Genomic DNA, 22213 nt, shown 5'->3' on the forward strand with positions numbered 1-22213 from the left:
GTGCTCAGACAACAACGGCACTGCATGAAAAAAAGCACAGCCCCCTCGTTCATTTGAATGTGACCGCTGCATTGGGCCAGTGGGGGTGCCAGTGCAGAGGTCTCTGGCAAACAGTGTCATCGGGCAATGCACCAAATCGCTACCTTGCGATCGTCACAACAAAAGGTAAAATGACTGCAATTGTGCCAGCTTTCTAGAATTGTTGAATCCTGCAGTGTTTTGAGCATCTGATAAGCTTTCAAACTCATTGATCTGCCACTCAAACTGACCTTGTAATTCAGTCTCACCGGTACCTGAAACAATGCACCCCAACCAACAAAGCCCCTTAGATTGTTTTAAAGCAGGGCTGTTTTTAGGCTGAGCGTCTATTTCGGCATAGTGGTGCTTTGATCAGGATGCTAACATGCTCAAAATGGCAAAACTAATAAGATGAGACAAGATATAAGTTTATTGATTCCACGCCCCAGACAGCAATAATAGCAAGAATAAAGAATGAGGTAGAAAAAGAACAAATAGACAATAAAAAGGGATGCAAAATAAAAATCAAGTCTCCCTCTCTCTCTCTCTATATATATATATATATATATATACACACACACACACACACATTTTTGGATTGCACATGGCAGGATATGGATAAAATAATATAGTGTTTTGTCCTATTGCACAGTAGAGTATTAGAGTTGTGAGTTGCAGTAGCATTCCTTCTTACAGGCTCATAACAGGCTCGCGTTTAGCAGGTACAGCGTTAGCCATTGGCATCATCTTGTTAGCAGCAAAACAAAGCCATTGGGAATAACTGCAGAAAATGTCTGACACTGCCGGTTCAAGAGCCGCAAAGCTAACGTGGCTAAAACTAGTTTGTTTGAACGTGACAGAATGCACGTCACTGGGTGTATTGCAAATCCATGGACGTTTTACATTAAAGAGCGTTTTTTGCAACAATGCTGATGAGATTTCTGACGCAACCTTGTTACTGCTCCGCTTCCATGGCTAAATAATTGATAACTAAAAAAAAAAAAAAACCTGTCAGGTGTCCACAGCACAAAAGAGAGGCGAACACATCAATGAAGAGGCTGAACACATGTCAAACTAGGAGGAGAGGAAAAATGTTCTCCATAAATAAAAGCAGCCTCAGGTGCTTGTTTTGCTCGCACTAATATTGTGTGCACTCAGCTATATCCAGTAACATAGATGAGCATTAGGGAGGGACGAGCAGGAATGTGTGCGATGCGTAGAATAGCGAGCAGAGAGGAGGGGAGGATGGGCAGAGAAAGCGAGGGATGAAAGACAGCAGCAGCGGGGAAAGATAAGAGAGGGAGGGACGGATGAGAGAGAGTATAAAAGCAAGGACAACAAAAAGTGCAAGGAGAGATTGTGAGCGGGGCGAGAGGGAGAAAGATAGAAGGGGATCAACATGGTGGACAGCTGGGCCGGGGTCACATGGGTCAAGCTCAGGAAGCGGTCGCACAGTCAATGTCGTCCTTTCATCTCGTCTGGTGCAGATGCAGCAACCTAAATGTTAGTCAAATTTAACCTTCCAAAAGCATGGGTTGATCCAACTTTCACTCCTCTCTGCTCTTCTGCTTCCCCACGCCACCCGCCACTTTCTTCTCCTCTCTGCCCTTTTCCATCTGCTCTCTTTTATCTTCCTCTCTTATACCTGTCACATTTCCTCAGCTCCTGATCCATTTCTCTCCGTCGCACTCCCGCTATACTTCTCTCCATTACTCTCGCTCGTTATGTATCTTTTTCTCATGCTAACTCTCCTTCATTCTGTCTCTCTCTACATTAGATGTGGTTGAGTGGAGAGCAAAGTCAATCGTTCCTGCCTAAACCCCTCCAGGAGCCAGAGCTCCTCTCTTCTGCCTAAACAAACTTTGAAGCCAATCAAAGGGCTCATATTATATTTTGTGGAAAGGGACTGCAGCAGGTGGAGACTTTATATTTCAGCGACAGATCCACTCAGAGTGGCTCCTCTCTCTCCTCCTCCTCCTCTCTGTGCTAACCGTTGGCTTCGCTCATGATTGATACAGTTCACTGGCAAAACAAACAAAGCGTGACAAATCCAGATTATTGTCTGTGGGCGAGATAAGGTTATAATGAGAAAGTGCATCGGGGGAAATTGATCCTTTTTCAGGAAGCTGTCTGATTTACTGGGAATGCCAATAATAACTTCCTGTGTGTCCTGCCTCTAATGGGAGGCGGGTGAAGTCAGGGGTGGGAGGTGGAAGGTTCGTGCATCGAGGACAGATTTCATTACAATGCAATATCCTGAGAAGTGCATTTGAAGGGGAGTTTTGGTGGATAATTATTATCCGTGGCAGTGGATATTGAAAAGCTGTCTGATTGTCATTGTGTATCACAAACAGAGACAGAAATATGGCCAGTTTACGCTGGGTGACAGCGGCAGTAAATGAATTATCGATACTTAATGGATTTGACCTTTTGTTTCTGTCAGAAAAGAGAAGGGAAAAGATTACATATAAACAATTAACAGATCAGCACCCACACATGACACACAGATGCATCATGGGAAAAACGTGCCTTGGCTTGCTTGGAGAGGCAGCCATGTCTGAGACACTCTGACAGCCAAGCCACCAACCTACTTGGCTGCACGTTAAATCTGCTCGCCATAGGGGGGAGAAATGGGCCTGCTGACAGGCCAGTTATTAGCCAGGGGAATGTGGGAGGGATTGCAGAAATTAACATGGATTACTCAAGTATGACTGACAGTTTCAGAAGGGCTTTTTGTGACTTACCAAGTGATTTGGGACTTGCCTTAATTCAGCGAGGGACGTTTTAATACCGTGGGCTGTCTCTGCTATCTTGGCACCGTTGCCTTGGTAAGGATGCCAACAGGGAGGGAATCTTTTTCTGCAACAGCACCCCCAGCAACAGCTCCCCTACCCTCAGTGGCACAGGCCTGGTGTTCTTGCAAATAATGACGGGATGTGTCGGCAGGCCAGCACTTGGAGTTCAGAACTGTCTTCTGGTCTACGCAGTGTTTTCTTTAAAGGGGGTCTTGCTGAATAGCTGCCCCTCTGAACTCTATCTGGCACAAGCCTGACAGCTGCGGTGGCTCTACAAAGCCGGGGTGTCATCTGAATCTCTGACAGACCAGAGAGGTAAATCAGGAATAAAGGGAATTTGATTGGGATTGTAATCACAGCCATGTTCACATTCAACATGGCTTTTACTGGTGGCCTAAATAGACTTTTTATATGTGTACCAGAATAGGGTACTTTTGAACTGCAAGACAGACAGTCATTCTGGTTTGAGGAGAAATTGTGAAAACAGGTAAGGGTATACACAGAAATACCAGAATGTAGTAAAAAAAAAAAGAAGAAGAAGAAGGAAAGCTTGTACATATTGCATGTTTCCGTTTGGTTCCATCTCCCAGGGCCACTGCGGCTGCTTCCTGATGTGGTTTCCATTATTTATCCAGCATCTATTGGACAATATTGGAGGCGACTCTCAGCTCTGCTGCCATATTGGCAGCAGGACAATGGAGCAAGCAACAACAACGGAAGTGAAAAGGAAGAAGCTGCAGCGTTACAGCACATTCAGTCTGGACTGAATCTCTGTTTGCACAGTTAGACATTCACGAGAATGCTGGATCCATCAAAGTCTGGTGCTGTCGTTTGGCAACGCTCAGCGCTACCTGTATCTAGCCCCTCTGAGAATGCACCTTCTTGTTTGTTTAGCTGTTATTTGATTGTTGACAATGAAATTAAGTTAAATTGTACAAAGAGCAGTGATTTGCCTGAGCAGCACAGCATAGACAATGTATTATTGTTATCAATTTCCTCGCTGCCATGGAAGACACACAGTATGGCATGTGCATGAGATTACTCACCTGCCAAAACCAAACAATAGCTAATGTATCTCCGGTTCAAATTACATTTACCATAGGGTGTCATCTCTAAGCTGTTTAATGCATTGTGGGACGAAGGGCTTTAATCAGCAAGGCTCAGTGGAGCCCGCGGATTAAATCACTTTTTATCTGCGCTTCCTTTGACTTTCCCAGAGCTCAGGGTTGCAGTGTAAATCATAATGCGTCCCTGTTGGGCTCACTTCAGTATGGTTTATTGCTGTAGTAACATTTCATAAATTCCATTTATTTTGTGTATTGAGTAAATCCACATCCGCTGAAAAACAAGGATAACTCTTTATTCTCACCTCCAACTGCAAAGTTGATCATTTCTCAGAAAGGAGTTTATTGTGTCAACAGTAGTGTGTAAGTCCATCTCTGCGCGTGTGTGTTGGTTCAGATACATGTACCATGTGTATGTGTCCGTATGTGCACCGTTGCATGGAAATGTCCATCATTGAAAACACATATGCACGTCCATGCATATTTTGGCATACATGTACTTCATCCATGTGAATGTGTGCAGCATGTCAATGACTTTGTATCTGCGTGCGGGCGTATGCACACTCACAGCCGACAACAGCGACAGGGAGAGCGGCTGCCGCATTGCACAGAATTGCTAAACAGCTGTAGTGCTCCATCAAGGCTATCGATCATGTCCCTCTCTCTGAATCGCAATCAGACGTGGGCAGAGCACAGCGGCTGGAGCAGGCCTCGGTGACTGGCTTGTTGGACGAAAGCTACGCACCTCTCATATCAACCAGGCCTCACCAAACAAACCTGACCTGGATAGCTGATTAAATGCATCTATATGCGAGTGTCGTAGCACTTGTTTCTGTAGAACTTCTAAATTCAAGTTCCAAACACTGTCTTTTTTCCCCAGTATTGTGTTTCATTGTTTTTAAAGAATATAACAGTGTCTACCATGTTTAATGCATTTACTTTTGTTGTTCATGACAAGTATTGAAATAAAAACACACATACTGTTCTGAGTAGTAGTATCAAAAGTGAATCAAACCATATATTGTACCTAAATAACATATATAACCACTAGAAAATTAAAAAGTTAACAGTAAGAATAGGGAAGCTCTTTAAATATCATTAGCTGCCATCTGGTATCATCTCCGCACACTGTATATCAATGCAACATCTCATGTAATCCTAAGGAAGTTAGATGTTATTAGATTAAACTTAAACAGGAAGTGTATGGCAGCCGTCTATGGTGCCATTAACTGCCATCTGCTAGCATCTCCACAATCTTCTGTTCTGTCTGTTCCTCCTCTAATTGTGTCATTGCATTATCTGCAGTTCAACCTTAACTCCTGCCAATACGGTAACTTCTTCTCTGATTATTGTCCAACGGTAAGTTGAAATGAACGTGCACATGCATGACATGTGCATATTTACTTACTCCTATTGGACAGTGAGCTTACCACTCAATATCCTTTTGTATGTCCAACTATATGGCAACTATAACAAGATCAACTCCTATCACACACACATATCCACACCTACCTCTTGTCACAGTGTGACTGAGTGGCTAAGCCGGAAATGCAGAGGCATGTCAGATATGGACTTGAGAGGATTGGTGAACAAGCTTGGTACACTGAGAAGAGTTTGCACGTGTGTGTGCTTGCATGCATGTTAAGAGTGTTGTGGTGTGTGAGTGTAGGCTACCGCAGCTATTTTGCGCGTGTCTGTGGGCTGTGTTTCAAATGCTAAATGGTGGAAAAAAAGGATTTCATTAGCATTATATGGATGTTGACATTCCATTCAGGTCAAAGTTAGTGGTGCATGACTATATTTGTGCGTATGCGGTTTGTGCGTGTGTGTGCGTGTCAAGGCTCACGCAATGTAGTAGTCATAGCTGTCACACAAGCATACCCAGGCACGTGCACACACACACACACACACACACACACACACACACACACACACGCTCCTGTGTGTGGCGAGGGCCCCCCGGGGGGTGCCGCTGAGCTGTCAAAGCAGGATGGATGAAGAAGCTGCCCTGCATAGCAAGGGGCTCTGGGGAAATACCACTAACATGACACACACAAATACACACACACACACACACACACACACACACACACACTGACACAGAGTCTGTCAGCACACAAATACAGTATGTATGTGTTCATACACAAAAATACATAAATTTAAATATGCACGCATGAATCAGAATGCAGAAACAAATACAAAGTAGTGAGAACACATAACTTGCACACTTGTACCCCCCCACACACAAATACACGTTTACAAAGGGCTATTTGCTGCTGGTGTGAGGAACAGAAACAGCCTTGGGGGTTCTCTGCAGAGGAACATCTGAGCTTGATAACAGAGGAATGTCCAGAGATCTCAATTTAGCAGACCGCAGATCAACATGGACAGAGTCAGAGAGCGGAAAAAAATACACTTCCTCAACCCCCACCCTTTGATAAATTCAAAACTATGGAAAAAGTATCAAAGGAATGACAGGGAGGGAGTCTTTTTCCAGCATCTGAGGGGAAAAGTCGATAAATGCAGACTCAAACAATAACTCTTTTTTTTATTACAATTTGGACATTAGCTTATAAGTTTTGGAGTAATAACACTATCATCTGTGTCTCCAAGTTAATTTATGAGATCTGTAAATGAAGCAGCATGTCACATGCAAATTTTATTGATATTTTGGGTGCAATCTTTGTTGGTTTACCTCCAAATGAAGTGGCTTATATAATCTAGACAGACTGTTGGCTTGTTTACAGCCTGTCTGATCATCTGGCTGCTTGTGTTTCTCGCCCTGTCAGGCTTTGTTGTAACAATGTGAATAGATTTCCAAATCTCAGCAATTGCTCTGGTGAGTACAATGTCATCCTAAGTGATAGAAATAGTGGCCAAAACTACAAAAATAAGACACATGTCATAATAAAATGGGTAGTTGATTATGGTATGCATTACCTCATATTACAAATGGCAACAGCACAAGGGACGGTAATCGCTTTAGCAACAGCCAGTCGTGTGTGCACACTGGTAGACATCAACGGAAAAGGGAGATTTCATGGATCCTTTAGGAGGGACCATAGTAGCACCAGACCAGAGCAGACCTTGTAAACTTAACCATTCTTAATTCCACAGAAGGATTTCCTCGATCAGGCCAGTAAATCTCCATGCTTGGCACAAGCCTGAACAATCCATTAACAATAATAAAGCCTGTGCGGCCGGGAGATAGACCCTTAAAGGGGAAGGTCAGCCTGATATTACAGCTTTAAAGGTTTCCTATTACGGCTCAACTTCAATATAACCACTCACCTTGCCTTTAATGGCCGCTGGCTATGCAGTGGCTAAGCATATATGGAGATTCTAAATCGAGTCTCTCTGAGATATTACTGGATAGTGGAGAGCGATTTATGGGTCTGCTTCCGTGGTGCTGGTTGGAGGTGTGAGTGTGGTTAATAAAATTGCCACAGGGGTGAAGGAGATCTGCTAGGCATCGCCCTGTCTGGCCCCCCGATCCTGCTGGGATGCACGGGAGGCTCCGAGCGCTGCAGCACCTGGCCCCAAAAGTGCTTAGGCTGCATGTTTTTTCTTCATCCTGGCCTTTTCCTCTGACTCTTTCTTTCATATCTTTTCTCTCCTTCCACCTTGCTTTCCTTTTTGCAGCCACCTCTTGTCAGCCGTCCTCCCTTAGAGACTTGCTCTGTTTCCAACATTTCAAATGCTTTGTCTCCTTTTGTTTTAAACTTTTGGGACACTGATGTCACTTTGCACACCAAATAAAAGTCACACTTCTGTGCTAACACACAGTGTGGAACAATCTTGTCTCTACATCTGTCTCCATTTTGTGACAGTCTTTCTCCCAACCCCTTCTCACTGCCTGTTTTCTCCTTGGCCAGCTTGTTCCACTGTCTACGGTGACTGCAGAAAAGAGATATAGGAAGGAGAGAGGACACAGCAGCAGCAGGAGCAGGAGAGGAAAGAGGGGAGAGTGCAAGCTCTTAAGTAGATTGCAAAGAACAGCACAGAGGCATGAGTGTGAATATTAAGAGGGTTTTCTCCTGCCCGAGAAGTTCCAGCCTGCAGCAGCAGCAGCAGTACCACCAGGGAGGAAGAGAGACTGTGACAGAGAGAGAGAGATGGGTAGAGGAAGAGACCTATAGAACCGTCAGCTATTCAGCCACGGCAGCTAGCTTCAGGTGTCAGAAACAACGGTGTACACAATCTATCAAGCTGTCCGGCAGATCTGAGATGAGAAATTACCATAATTGAATTAGAAAGGAAGTTTCTCATTTCAAAGGTGATGATTTTCCAAGAGAGAAAGGAGAGGGGCGATGCGAGAGTAATGTAAAGCAGAGGAGGCGCGACTCACCTGGAATGCCTGGCGGGGTTTTCAGGTATTTTCCGTTGAAATGCTGTATCACTACTTCACATTTCTCTGTGGACTCCATCCTGCATCAAAAAGTGATACACAGCGTGTTAATTGAGAGATATACACTATCCATTTGGAGCAGAGGTTGAAACTGACAATGCTGTAGTGGTTTGAAATAAACGTTCTTAACCTCTAGACTAATTTAAATGCTTGTGGTTAATATGCTGCACTGCTTTACTTCTTCATGGCACAAAACAGAAAGACAGTCACAAACAGATATAAATACTTCAAGCATGAGATACAGTTTACCACTCATCTAGACCGGGGCACCATTTGTAAACTAAAATTCATTAGAGACAGCAGTGCTGCAGTCGTTCTCATTTTCCTTTTTAAACAGTTCAGTCTAGCCTGCTTCCATTTTGCAATGGGGCCCTTCACACGTAGAGCACGAGGTTAAATACTGCTGCTGATGACACATTTAGAACAATAAGGAGTCACCCACTAGACTGTGTCCTGCTTGCTGGGTAACATCGCTCTGTTCATTCTAAAAACTCCAATTCAGAGTCTGTCTCTCTCTCTGCTGCAGAATGTCATTGTCTGCATGAGTCAGAATTTCATAATGAAATTCAGGGTTTGCAGGGAAAGACTTGTTATTCAGCCTTCCTCCCCGGCAGATAGAAAAGACAAAGTTGAGAAAGACGGCAAGAAGAGGAGAAATGGATGCAGGGATGTAGAAGAAGAAGAAGAAGTAGTAGAAGAAGTGAGATGAGTTAAGAGAAGGTGAAAATGACAAGCTTATGGGGAGTAACAGGATACAGGAAGCTGACTGACTCATCTCCCCTTTTCCAGCCACTGGATCAAACATTTATGGGCCGAGCAGCTGACCAGCGGGGGGGCTCTGATCTCCCACATCATAAGCATACAGACACTAATGCCCATACACATATCACATCAAAACGTCTACATAAGTATAACAAACACAGATAAAAATGCACAAATGCTGGCACACCCACACACATCTTTATCTTTTTGCTGTGTTGGGAGGAGACATGTGAACTTGTGAGGAAATTCAAGCAAGCTACATCTTAAATCTGACTCCTCATCTTTAACCCCACATATAAGTCATACAAACTGCCAGATTCCACTAACTAAAAATCATTTCCTTGCCCTGAATTTAAATCTCTAACTGTGAGCCATGTCCGCTGTCCCCATCATCCCAAGACCAGGTGCGAGAGCAGGTGTCACGCGGTCTGAACTGCAACGTCTTGGTTTCTTTTACCTTATAGCCATGTACGCAATGCTGACGTGCTGTTAACTCCTTACCTTTAAAATACCTTCACTGCTAAATAATATGAAAAATAAGTTAATTACTGTATGATGATTGACAAGACCATGAGTTAAAAGCCAGGCTATTGGCTCTGTGAGGCGATGCTTTGAGCTAAATGTTAACATGAGCTTGTTAACTTGCCTACAATGGCAAGAGTAGCCTGCATATGTTAACAAGCTATGACGTTTAACTAGAATTACTACCTGTCTGTCCAGACTAATATAATATATGTATTAAGCTATGTTGGCATGCATGATTCCAGTGAATAATGTCCAGTAAGACACATGCTGTCTGCTGTTTTCACAGAGGAGGACAGAGGACTGATAGAGAGCTTCATCACATGGTGCAACGACCATCACATGAGGCTCAATATCCAGTGAGCTTGTGGTGAACTACAATGCTTGAAATATGGGTGTTCCTGCAAAGAAGCTACAAATTGTAAAATGTAGATGCTTCACACCCATCTTGAACCCTGCAGCACAAAAGATCTCTACAATCAGCACAGTTTCAAGTTGGACGCCTAAGATTAGTGTCACCAATTCAGTATTTGATTGTGAAATATGGTCACAATCTGCCTTCTGTTCCTGAGTTATGGTGTTGAATGATGGCCAGAAAAATGTTTTTACAGAACCTCATGATGCCACAGTGAAGTTGACCTCTGAGTTTTTGGATATAAAATGTCATCAATTCATCAATTTAATGTCTGTGTGAAATTTTGTCATAATTTACGTATGAATACAAATCTAATCGGTTCATCCTCGAGTTCAAGTGGATGTTTGTGCCAAATTTGAAGAAATTGCCTCAAGGCGTCAATGAGATTTTGAATGCAGCAGCAAAAACACAGTGTGGGGTCATAAAAAGTTAAAATTCGGATATGCTAGCAATGCCTCAGGATTCATATGGATATTTGTACTGAATTCAATGCTATTTATCCATTAGCCCTAACTCTCAACCTGCTGGTGGTGTTAAAGGAAAAGGGGAACACCTCACACGTTAGTAGGACTAATCCTGTTGGGACCATGAATGTCTGGCAAAAATATCTCAGTCTGGACCGAAGTGTTGGACTGAGTACCACTCACCAACATTGCCATCCCTCAAACTATAATGATTTACTTTTTCTATGCAAAAGGAAATTTCTATATATCAAACAAAACCACGTTAAGTTACAGTAACATAAAAAACAGGAGCCCTGGGCATGAATTTGCACTTAGTGTACATTTGGTACCGTTCAGACCTTTAATATATACTCACAAAGGACTCATATTAAAATGAGACAGCTTTTAAATGCAAAGGCTTGAATGATTGCTATGCCTATGGTAATATCCTGTTGGAATGTGCAGAATCCATTGCTTTTCAGATTTTCATGCTTTATTCGCTCTCACCTCCAAGAATACTCATATCATCCTGTCAGCCTCTAACTTCTCTGTCCGCTGTCTCTCATCCTTCTCCATCTCCACCTTCATCCTTCTTTTTTTTTTACCATAGCTTCTTTATCGTGCTCTCCGTCCCATCCATCTTACTCCCGGCCCCGTCTGCACCTCTTCTTTTTGACGTCTCTCTCATTCCTCCCCGTCTTTCAACCTTGGTTATTTCCTCCATCTTTCAGTGTTACCCTCACTCTCTCCCACCCCATCTCTCTCACTTTCCGTGCCCTCCTTTCCTTCCCTCTACGTCCATCCTTTTGTTTCTCTGCTACGCCCTATCCACATCAACATCTTTCTCCCTTTTCTTCTCCCCACTTCTCTTTTTAGAATATGTAATCTTTCACACTTCCTGCCATCATCTATCTTTCACTGACCCTGTATCCACCTCGTCTCCATCTCTCTCTTTTTCCCCCCCTGTCTTCCCTGTGTTTTGGAAGACTGATATTAACCAGCCAGTGTGACTTGGCTGATCAGTAATCACTGGCTTCTAACTGTCATTCAGCTAATTCAAAGAGGATGTATAAAAAGGCCAGGCATGGGACAGTTGGGATGCTGAGTAAACATTAATAAAGCAGAATGTGGTAACTTGCTAACCCTTTTTGACATAAACTCAATTGAAAACAGTACAAAGACAATATATGTGTTATGTCTCGTCGGGTCTGTTGAGGTGTTGTTCACTGGTGTGTGGTCTGTGTCTTCTACTTCCTGTCTTATTGTGAAAACTAATTCTCCTCTCGTTTCAGGCCCTTGACTTCCTGGTGTTTCCCGCCTGTCTGATTGTCTGCCCCGCCCTGATTGTCTCCACCTGTTCCTTGTTACCTCGTGTACATATTGTCTGCGTTTCCATTGTCTTGTGCCTACCCGGCGTTACATGTCAGTCCAGCGTTCGTTCCTTATATCCCTAGTGTTTAGAAGAGAGTCTTTTGTTTGCATTTTTCCTGAGAAGATCCTCAGTGCTTTATGTTGTACTTTTGTATTTTGTTGTACTTTGTATTTTTGAACATCCTGAGTTTCCACTCTTTTGAAGAGCCTCCTTTTGTTTATTAATAAATCGGCCTAGAGCCTTTGTTTTCAGTTAAGTGTCTGAGTCGTGCATTTGAGTCCAGAACCTTGAGCCTGAACCAGCGTTATAATATGTAATGTTTGACGTCATCAACATCAATCATTGATTTTTGTAAATATCTGCTCATTCTGTATTTGATGCAGCAACATGTTTCCAAAAGTTGGGACAGGAGCAATGACAGACTGGGAAAATTGTGGAACGCTCCAAAACCACCTGTTTGGAACATTTCACAGGTAAGCAGGTTGATTGGTAACAGGTGATAGTATCACGATTCGGTATGAAAGGAGCATCCAGGAAATGCTCAGTGGTTCACAAGCGAAGATGGAGGGAGGTTCACCACTTTGTGAACACATGATTGTATAAAGGACACTGCATTCTGTTTTTCTTCTTTTTTTTTGCATTATGTTTTAAACAGCGTCCAGATTTTTCTGGAATCAGTTTTCACTGAACAGAAGAAATGAGACTTCTCAAATGTTAAATGTGTCAGAACTGTGCCTGAATAAAACTACAATTGGTTTAAATGTCAGCGTTGGATCAGCAAAAAAGAAAAGAGAGTGAAAAGAGTACAAATATAAGGAAGCCGTCTGTGGCAGCTTACAGTACCAGGCAGTAGTGCTGGAGTGCTAAATACATGTTTTGTATTTCACATTTATGTATTTATTTATCTTAGCATTTAAGCGTTAAGTTGATTTATTCCTTGTATTGCACAACATGTCATGACTTATTTAGGTTTGTTTATATGCTTTGGGAACATTTTTTGATTAAAGCATCATGCCAATAAAGCTTCACTGAATTGAAGTGAATATAAAGTGCGTTTATGTTTACATATAATCTGTATGCATGTTTGCACACATTCATAATATGCTCCTAATCCATGTTCACACATACACGACTGCACTTAACAGGCCAATAACGCTTCGATAATGCTTCCACTTTGGAGGCAGCCCCACGACACAGAGAGCATCCGCATGAAGCACGGCGAACCTGTTTATCGCTTTTGCTCTCTTCCACTAAAGCCTAACAACCCTGTGCACTATGCACGCTCAACTTGGCGCTTGTGAAATAATGATTTATGTGGCTGTGTGCTGCATTATCAAAACAAAAGCTGTTTGAGGTTATTTGTTGGGGTGGTTTGCTGTCCATTTTAAAAGCGGCTGAAAATAAACAGGCTGAATGCATCACACAGAGTTTCAAGTGATTCTCTGACTGGAAGCGTTGTGGCTTAGCTTCCCTCGCTAGTCCCCAGCGCTCTTTATCCGTCCTCCTCACACCCCTTCTGGCTATTCATTGTTTGCCTCCTCCTCGATGCTGTATCTCCTTGACTCTTTCCAGCAGTTATGTTGTAGGTTGACAGGAAACAGGTGGGTAGACAAGGAGTAAATAACGCAGACAAGCTGCAGACAGTTATAGGGAAACAAACTGGCGGCCTGACTGTATGTTGGTCAGTCACGCTTCTGGGGCAGCCAGGCAGTCAGAAAACCAGCCGGGTAGGTAGTGAGGCAGGCTGGCTTTTCTCTGTGTGCTGCTGGTTAATGGCATCAGGTGCCGCTGTCTGCAATGATTAGTGCTGGGGCTGGAGTAATGGGCTCTGATAACAGTAATGGATCGGCCCACAAACACTTAGCTCAGTTTACTCTCTCTAATGCCCCTCATGGCCCAGCCCTCAGCAGCTGTCTGTCTTTCTGTCTGTTGACACAGCTAATGGGAGCTCTAAAATTCATAAAATATATAGATTTACTTTTTTCTCCCTTGTTCGACACTTGCTGGCTTCTTCTTCTGACCTGTACTCAACAATTATGACCATTCTCTTTTTATTTTATCCCCTTATCTAACGCAAACACCACTCATTCACTGCTAACATTTTCATCCAGGCACCCACACTCGCCCATTCACTTTCTATTCCTCAATCTCTCTCTGTCTCACACTGCCTTCACCATCCCATCACCTTCTCTTTCTCTTTATAATAACCTCTATGATTAGTTCTTTTTACCTGGCCATTGTTTCACACTCCTGTCCCTCTCTCTCCTGCTGTCTCACTCTCCCTTTCCATCACGTCTCCTCCTCCACCCACAGAGGACTGCTTGAACAGGTGGCTTGTGGCAGGTTGTTGCTGTGCTCTGCTTGTCGGCCTGCAGGAGGCTGCCTACCTGTCTGTGTGTGTACGTGTGAGAGTCTGCTTATGAATGCCAGTGTTGTGCACGCGTGCATGCTTATGCACAGGTGTGTAGGCATGTGCAAAAGCCTGTCCGTGCATATGCTCATTTTTGTGCATAAGTGCCGGTCTGTGTGTGTTTGTGCTCGTCTGTCCTGCTGTAACCCTCGGTAATAGAGCAGGGAATAGGAGAGGAGTTCAGCCAGAGCAGGTGATTAAGAAAAATCCCTGCAAGATGGCGGTTCTGTGGCCGTCAGTGGCCTCCTCTGGGTAAACAAGGGAGGAATGTGCGGAGAGGAATGAGAGCCTGGTGGCTGCTGCCGAGGACAAGGACAGAGCGGTTTATGACTTCGGGGGATTAACAAGCTGAAGTGGAAACTTTTATAAGTAGAAAAAGAAATAAACTGTTCAGTGGTAGGCTTGATGGTGGAAATACAGCAGCTCTGGCTAAACTCTAAGGACGAGGGAGCGTGCTGGTATCCATGAATGCACAGGCACGTGTGTACAGACACTCTGATGCACAGCCATGAACAAATGCTGCCTTCAAATGGGGTCGTGTTTACCGTGTTCAAGAGAAGAGTCCATATGAATGTCGCTGTGTTAACGACCTCAGAAGTGGAAATTTTCTGAAAGCTCAGAGCTCAATTTTGATGTGTTTGCTGATGTTTTAAGAAATGCTGGAGGCCATGGAAGCTCATTTTTTGGCTAATGGTGAGCTAATATATTGTAATTTAAATCTCCATGGAGCTTTTCTTTGTAATTTTATAACATGGCTGAGGAATAAGTCAAAATTTCTTGGAAAGAAGCAACGAGAAGAGACGAAGATGAGGTTTTCGGTATCCAAGTTGACGTTGCCTAGCAGCAGTGTTCTCATGAATTAACCACTTGAACGGCACTCATATCGTCTATGTGACTTCCCATATCGTAACCACAACCTCGCAGGTTCCATTTGAAGACAGCAAAAGACAAACTCATCCACTGGCAGATGCGTTGCCAAACAGGCTTGGCAAACCTCCTTTTTAAGTTTTCACTGCACATAAGCAGGATTCATCTGCCTTTTTAGAGAGAATGTGTATGCACATTCTAAGTAGTGCGTGTCTGTATGCCAATGTGCGCATATACGTATGAGGGTCTATTTGTGTGCCCTTGTTCATGTGTGAACTTCAGTGTGTGCTTGTGTAAGAGCGTTTGCACAACTAACACGGGTCAAATCCATCTGCAAATTATTCCTTGTTACTGCAGCAGCATCCACGAAGTACCAGCAGGGAAGGGATGTGAAACTTAAGCACAACAAATGTGTACAGTAAGTATGGAGTTATGATTTCACTCAAGCGTAGAGTGTGGCCACTTATACAGAAAATCCATGACTTAAAGATCAATTATTGCTTTGGTAGCAGAAGCAGGAGTGACTGCCTTTAAACTGATGCCTCCATGTCAGATTAGTATCATTATTGTGTACCTGGCGAAGCCGACTCCTCTGCTGACCCCGTTGGCATCCCTCAGTATCCTCGTGGAGATGACGTGACCCAGGGGCTTCAGCATGTTCTCCAGCTCCTGCTCATCCATAGACACCGGCAGGTTGGAGATGTACAGGTTGGTGGGGTCCTGCTCCTGTTGCTGCAGGGCCAGGAGAGGGGAGAGAAAAAGAGAGGAAAAGATGAGAAATAATGTATCAACAACAGTCACAGTAACTGTGAAATATGCATCAGCTCTGTGTCATGAGTCGCCACGTAGCACATGGCAATGCTGCCGAAGTGGAACCAAACTCTGGCTGAACTCATTTGACGTTTGGCCTTAATGACACTCCCACATTCATATGCTCCCATGTAATATGGATACATCAATAGTTCACTGTGCCTCTGACTCTGAGCGTGAGGCAGGGAGTGTGTAGGCTACATTATGGATTTGCGTGAGTGGAAAGTATTTAGACAGTGCAAGTCTGCATTAACATCTTGCATGCTGTACATATTTACTAACAGTAGTTTGCATGGAGTCTTCCGGCTGTGTTTCTTTTCACCTGATTTTAAATGTTAGGTTTAAAAATCAAGAGAACGAGGGACACAAGTGTGAGAAGCTGTGTTGTGTGTATTGTACCAACAGCGTTTTCTCTGTAGTGCCCAGAGGCTGCTGCTTGCTAGGTGAAGCTGCACAGCTGGTGGTGGGTTGAGCCTGAGGTAGCAGAGGGCCCTGTAAGCTCTGCAGTAGAACAGCTGGAAACAGCAGTCCAGCCCCACCAGTCAATCAGTCACTGAGCCAGGCAGCCACCATGCAAGTCAACCAGCTATCTATCCATCAATGCTACAAGTCAGTTCATCTCCAAATTAAGAATGAAACTACATTATGTCATCCTTATCTCCAATTATGTATCTTTATGATGCTGCGGGTGCGTTAGCATACTCTTTTCTAACATATCAAATTGCATTCAATCCATCCTCCCACCCAGGTACTGAGTAAACTATCCAATCAGGCAGCCGGCCAGATTCTGATCTGTTAGCAGCTCTCATTCATCACATCTCCTCTTTATCCAACATCTCCAAACCTTAGCAGCCAACACGACCACCCCAGAGTAAAGCTAACAAAGAGCAAAAGCAATATTACAAAAAGGCATGTGCTGTGGTTGGTGGGCAGTGTAATGTGATGAATGAATGAATACTGCAACATTTTGACATGATTTACACGTGCTTCAGCTCGCAGTTATTTTTAGGCCAGCAGTAGAAATTGCAGTGGGTGTCTCAGATGTTTTAATAGTATTGGATGTTTTGGATCATTTTGAACAGATTTTTTGAGCCTGCCTTTGTGAACTCAACTTTAAATTGATGTATTTAATGCCTTACCAGAAAACTACGTTATAATCCAGTTTATATCAATAATGTGAGCAGCAGAGGGTGTTTGAAAGTAGCATCGCCATGCAGGAAGGCAATAATCTGTGTGGTGGTTGGGCCCTATCGTGCAATAATAAGGAACACTACCGTATCTATCCTGAATAACAATATCAATTCAGCGAGCCATACATCTATAAGAATTTATGGAATGATATAAATGCTACAGAAAAATGGCTAAGTTGGCCATGTCAAGTCTAATAAACCTTAAAAACTGGCAACAAGACAAGAGAAGAAGTGAAGCAAGGACAAGTAGAATAATTAACTGGCTTTCGCCCAGAGAAAAAGAAGATATCGGCGTATGCACATAACAGAAATTTACTTTAACACATACAGTTTCTTTCCTAAAACATGTGGACTCGTAATCTGTCAATAGCACTACTTTTGCTTTGAATTCAGTTGATTTGGCTTCAAATAAATGCCTCAAAAACATAAGAAACATGAATTTTCAGTTATCTCCTTCACACGCATATATGCAGTACTGTAAACAACAACTTCAGTGCTTCTTCTCAGCTGGGGGTTATGGAGATCCGTCATTTGCAGCCTGCATGTAAACACCGTCTTTGAGAGGCTTTACAGACTCTCTGTGCTTCGCCACAGGCAACACTCTCACCCTGTCTTGTTTTGCTCTCTGTTGATGGCGGAGGAAGAGGTTAAGGAGGAGGAGAGGAAGTGCCTCTACCAGCGTCCTGCCTCCATCTCTCCATCTGTCAGAGGAGAAGACTGGTCCCTCCCCTGATTAATTAGCCGTCTTATCTGACAGGACATGTTTGATCTGATTAAAGCCTTTGGGAGAATGCCGGTGCCCGACGAGAAGGTAGGAAAAAACGCAGCTCTTTCTCCTTTAACCAGGAACTCAATTACCCAACTTCGGGGGCAAACTAAACTCCTCCTTCTTTTGTAGGTTTGTCACATTTATGTGCCTCACAGCGAGCCAGAAAGAGCTCGCAAGCGTTCGTACAACACAGGATTTGGCAGTGAATGAGGCTTAATTAAATCTGCCCGTAAAAATCGACTGTACACGTGTCACTCTCCGACTAAGTCCCTTTGGTGTGTGCAGCTGTGCAGCTGTGCTTTCCTTTGAGTTTCACTGGTTATGTGAGGCAATGTTTTTCAGGATTATGTCAAAAAGGCTTCATATTCCAATGCAGACAGGAGGTCTGGATCAAAGAGTTAACTGACTGACTCACTTACTGGGCTAAGCCAATGATACGAGAGATTATGTGTGTGCGTGTGTGTGTGTGTGTGCGCGCACTTTTGAATGAAAGCACTCTCTCCTAAAGCATGTGACAGTACACGCGGTGAAAGAGTGCAATAGGACGTGAAGCGGTAATTTGTGTGCGCGGGTTAATAGTGGAGGGCTACGTATGCTGGGGGATTATCACGGGGAGGCCTCGTCTACGCACGGCCGCCTCGCTAAGTTTCCTCTTTGATGACGTTCCGCACCACAAAGCCCTAAATACCCAGATGAGAAGGTTACGGGGACGAGTGGAAATGGGAGCGTTTTGACGGGAGGTGAGATGGGCTGGCCCATTCCACAAGGAGATTTAATTTCCTTTAATGTCAGGCTTCACACGCGCTCCGCTGTCAGGCTATGAATGAAACGATAATTGAGGTGTGTGTGCATGTGTGTACCTGTGCATATATCCTATCTCAGAATAATTACGTGTGTGCGTTTGTTCCATCAATTGTGTGCACTGTAATGCTGTGTGCCTGTGTTTGTATCTTTCTCCCCAGTGTTGCCGCCTCTTGTGTGTGCGATGGCAGTTGTGTCCGTCCCCTCGCCATTGACCAGTGTTGTAGAAGGCTAATGGAAAGGCTCCAGGCTGCGCTGGGCCTTTGATGAGCATAATTCCTTCACCTTGCCACGAGGAGGACAGGAGGAATCCAACTGTGTGTGCACAGGAGGGAGGGGGAGGAGGCCGACGTGTCATTTCCCACTGACGGATGGCCCCCCTCGCTAGAGCTGACAGCCCTGTAGCTGTTATTTCATTTCGACACCCTGCTCTGTTTACCTCACTGTAATTTCTGAGAACATTACCATGCTACAGGGGAGGGAGGGGCGTATTAGCAGCGAGAGAGAGAGGAAAAAAAAAGAAGGCGAGGATCTGGGTTAAGCAAAAATAAAGAGAAAACAGGAGTTATACATCGCGGTGCAAAAGGTGAAAGAGTGAAAAGGTAAGAAAGAGAAAGCTGGAGAGAAGGACAGAGAAGGAGGCAGCTGACATGACAGGCAGATATAACACATTAAAGGAAGCTCTTGTTGCCTTTTGACAACGCTTGAGGGAAAAGAGACGTCGGCCGTTAGAAGTCTCACGTTCCGCCTATGGGGCTCTCAGGGCTGTATCCGTTTAACTGATAAAAGTTAGACAGGTAGATATGTGTCTCAACTGGGGGCTCTGCATCTAACGCCATGTTGAGGCTTGGAGCTGCCCCCGCTCTCGTGTCAACACTCACTCTTTCCTCAGACTACATCTCCCTGATTCCATTACCCCATTCTGTCTTTCTTTCACCTCCTCTCCTGGCATAGGTCAACGCTTTTCATTTCTTACTCACTTCCGCACCCTCCTCCATTCCTCCTACTACTCCCCTTATGTTTCCCATCAATCCATTCCTGCTTGTTCTTCCTTCCCCTCACTATTGCCACCTCCCATCTCTTCCACCCTTCATCCTTGCTTCTGTCTCCTCTCCTCTCCCTCTCCATCCATTCAGCTTGCTCAAGAGATTAGAGCTGTATGTGTAATTGGCTCTACAGGGCTTCTCAGCTGCTACTCTAAGCACCGGTACACACTCTACGAGGGCGTGTGTGCATGTGTATGAGTGTGTAAGCCAATCCTCGGTTTAACACCAACACTATTCACTTCCCTCAGGTATGCCGCTCTGTTGTGTGACTAACCAGCAGCCTGAAGGAGCACAATTAAAGTAAAAGACAATGGGGTTCCATGTTGTCTGGTTGGAGAAAACCGCAAGGAAGCAGTAGCTGCGGCTGTGAGGATGTGTTGCTGACAAGTGTGCAGATGCCAGAGGGAGCGTTCTTGTGCTCTTGTATATAGGTTGAGGATCTGCGCTCAGATCTCGCTATGGGAGCCTGAGTCTGCAGAACGCATTCGAAAGACAAGCACGCCAACCAAGTGGAAGGAAGGTGCAGGGGGAAGCGGGATCGGGGAGCTGGAGGAGCATATGAGCGCATCACTTCAAAAGCTTGAGTTTAATTTGTGAGGAGCCAGAAAATTCAGAGACAAAAAGGTAGCACTACAAAGGAGCTATCATTCTGTCAGCCGGCTAGTCAGCTGGTCAGACAACAGCAGGCTAAGTCAGGCGGGCAGCTTTCTGCCCTTTGATGAGCGCTTCCCAACATTTTCTGCTGCCACTGATGAGCGGATGGCAGGATCATTCCACTTTTCCCTTTGTACAGGCTGTTGTCAAGTGCTTCCTCAACACTCTGCCATTCTATCTGTTATCAAGCCCCTCTGTGACACTCGACTTCAAACCCCATCCACATCCAAGACTTTACTTTACAGCGTGTCCCCGTCACAGCCTGTCTCCGTCCACTGCAGCCATTTACAGGGGATCCGCACCACGTAGCCGCTAGCAGAGCCAAGCTGCAGGAGAATTTGGCGGGAGAATTAGATTTTGTAAGCTGCTGCCCATTAAACAAAGTGCAGCTTGTTTATCTATCCTACATTAATGCAGAAGCATTTCTCAGCACAGGAAAAAACAAACAAACAATGGCTGCATGTATTCATCAAAGTCAGATTCTCCAGACAGATGGTGAAACTTTGAAGGGCTTGAATCCTCTCTTGCAATCTGATGCATATCCTTGCAAACACGCTGAGATATACAAACGCACATTACAATCCAACATATGCACAAATGTCTCAGACTCTACGTGCTCAGTCACAGAACAGCATGTTGCAGAGCAAAGGAAAGACGGCGAGAGCGCAAGCTGGTGATGCGTGAGGTCCTTCTGCTGCTCATTGGGGGTACGGATGGGGGTGGGGGGGCTGACGAAATCCACATTCCTGATTCAAACCTTCTGTTGGAAACAAACGGCAGTGAGGCGGAGGATCTGTGCCATCACCCAGGGCAGCCATTCTCAATCCAATTACCATATTACGTCTGAACAAACAGCCTAAAACACCTGTCATCAACATGCCTTTAATAGTGCTGTGATAATCGGGTATTGGCGGGGATTTAAGATAAAGAATGCAAACATACCATGTAGGCATGCACTTGTTAGTGCTTAAGGAGCAGAATTAACCATCATTTCTCTGTTATAGATAACATCTTCGCCTCTAATTCATCATTTGAATTACTTTTTGTGGGTGGCTTTGCTCTAATTACATTGGCACGTGCACCTGTAGGTTGGAGACTGATTAGAGAGGAAGCTCCAGTTGGGTTTTTGGGGTTTATTTTTGAGGATTTCTAGTGTACTGGAGGCATGTAACTGTGAGTGGAAGCCTGATATGAATTCTTTATCTATCGCAAAGGAAGCAGCAGTGGCCACTGCAACGTCAAAGTGTATTTGAGGAACGTGTCTCTTATTTGAAATGTCAGGTGTTCTGCTGCAGCCAAATCTTTATCTTGATATTTTGGCCTTCTTTTATATTTCTGGCGCCTTCATTCAGCTTTTCAGAACAGGTGGGTGGAAACTAGGGATGCACCGGCTAATACAAGTTTTTCTTTCCCTAAACTGAGTCAGATACCTCAACTCAGGGTGTCTATATTTTCTAGTGTACTGATACCAGTGCTCTCATTTCCCCAAATTTAAAATCTCTGCGCTTTAGTGCATGAAGCTCACTGGAATTCCTTTTATGTAAGGCAGCATGAGGCCAGGCATGCTGTGGGATAAAAAACATGGAGTTAACAGATCAGTGCATGGACCTTTTTGTATATTTCTCACTATGATACCTGATGCAAAAAGACATACGAAGACAAGACTCTATTCTACTGCACACGCATGCACTGCACACATGCTCTTGGTCGATAAAATCCATTGTTACTTGTCAAAAAATGATGACCTCCCCTGTCCTGTGTATTATTATATTGACAAACTCAGCTCCTGATGTATCTTCATCCTCACTGTAAATGATCAATCATTTCATTTACTCACATTAGGATGCTCTTGTAGCAGTAGCTGCAA

At 44.2% G+C, this 22213-nt stretch overlaps 1 protein-coding gene across 6 annotated transcripts in view; it reads right to left on the minus strand.

Annotated features, from left to right (window-relative positions):
- Nucleotides 1-22213, minus strand: part of rbms3 (RNA binding motif, single stranded interacting protein) — a 275251-nt gene that overhangs the window by 56518 nt on the left and 196520 nt on the right. For all 6 annotated transcript variants that reach the window (XM_041954710.1, XM_041954709.1, XM_041954711.1 and 3 more), the window contains 2 exons: nucleotides 15651-15808; nucleotides 8226-8305 (listed from right to left, as the gene is read on the minus strand). In XM_041954710.1, coding sequence (XP_041810644.1) covers nucleotides 8226-8305; nucleotides 15651-15808 — 238 coding nt within the window. The remainder of the gene's footprint in view (nucleotides 1-8225; nucleotides 8306-15650; nucleotides 15809-22213) is intronic.

This window comes from Chelmon rostratus, chromosome 16 (assembly GCF_017976325.1).
Source record: "Chelmon rostratus isolate fCheRos1 chromosome 16, fCheRos1.pri, whole genome shotgun sequence".
Taxonomy (NCBI): Eukaryota; Metazoa; Chordata; class Actinopteri; order Chaetodontiformes; family Chaetodontidae; genus Chelmon; species Chelmon rostratus.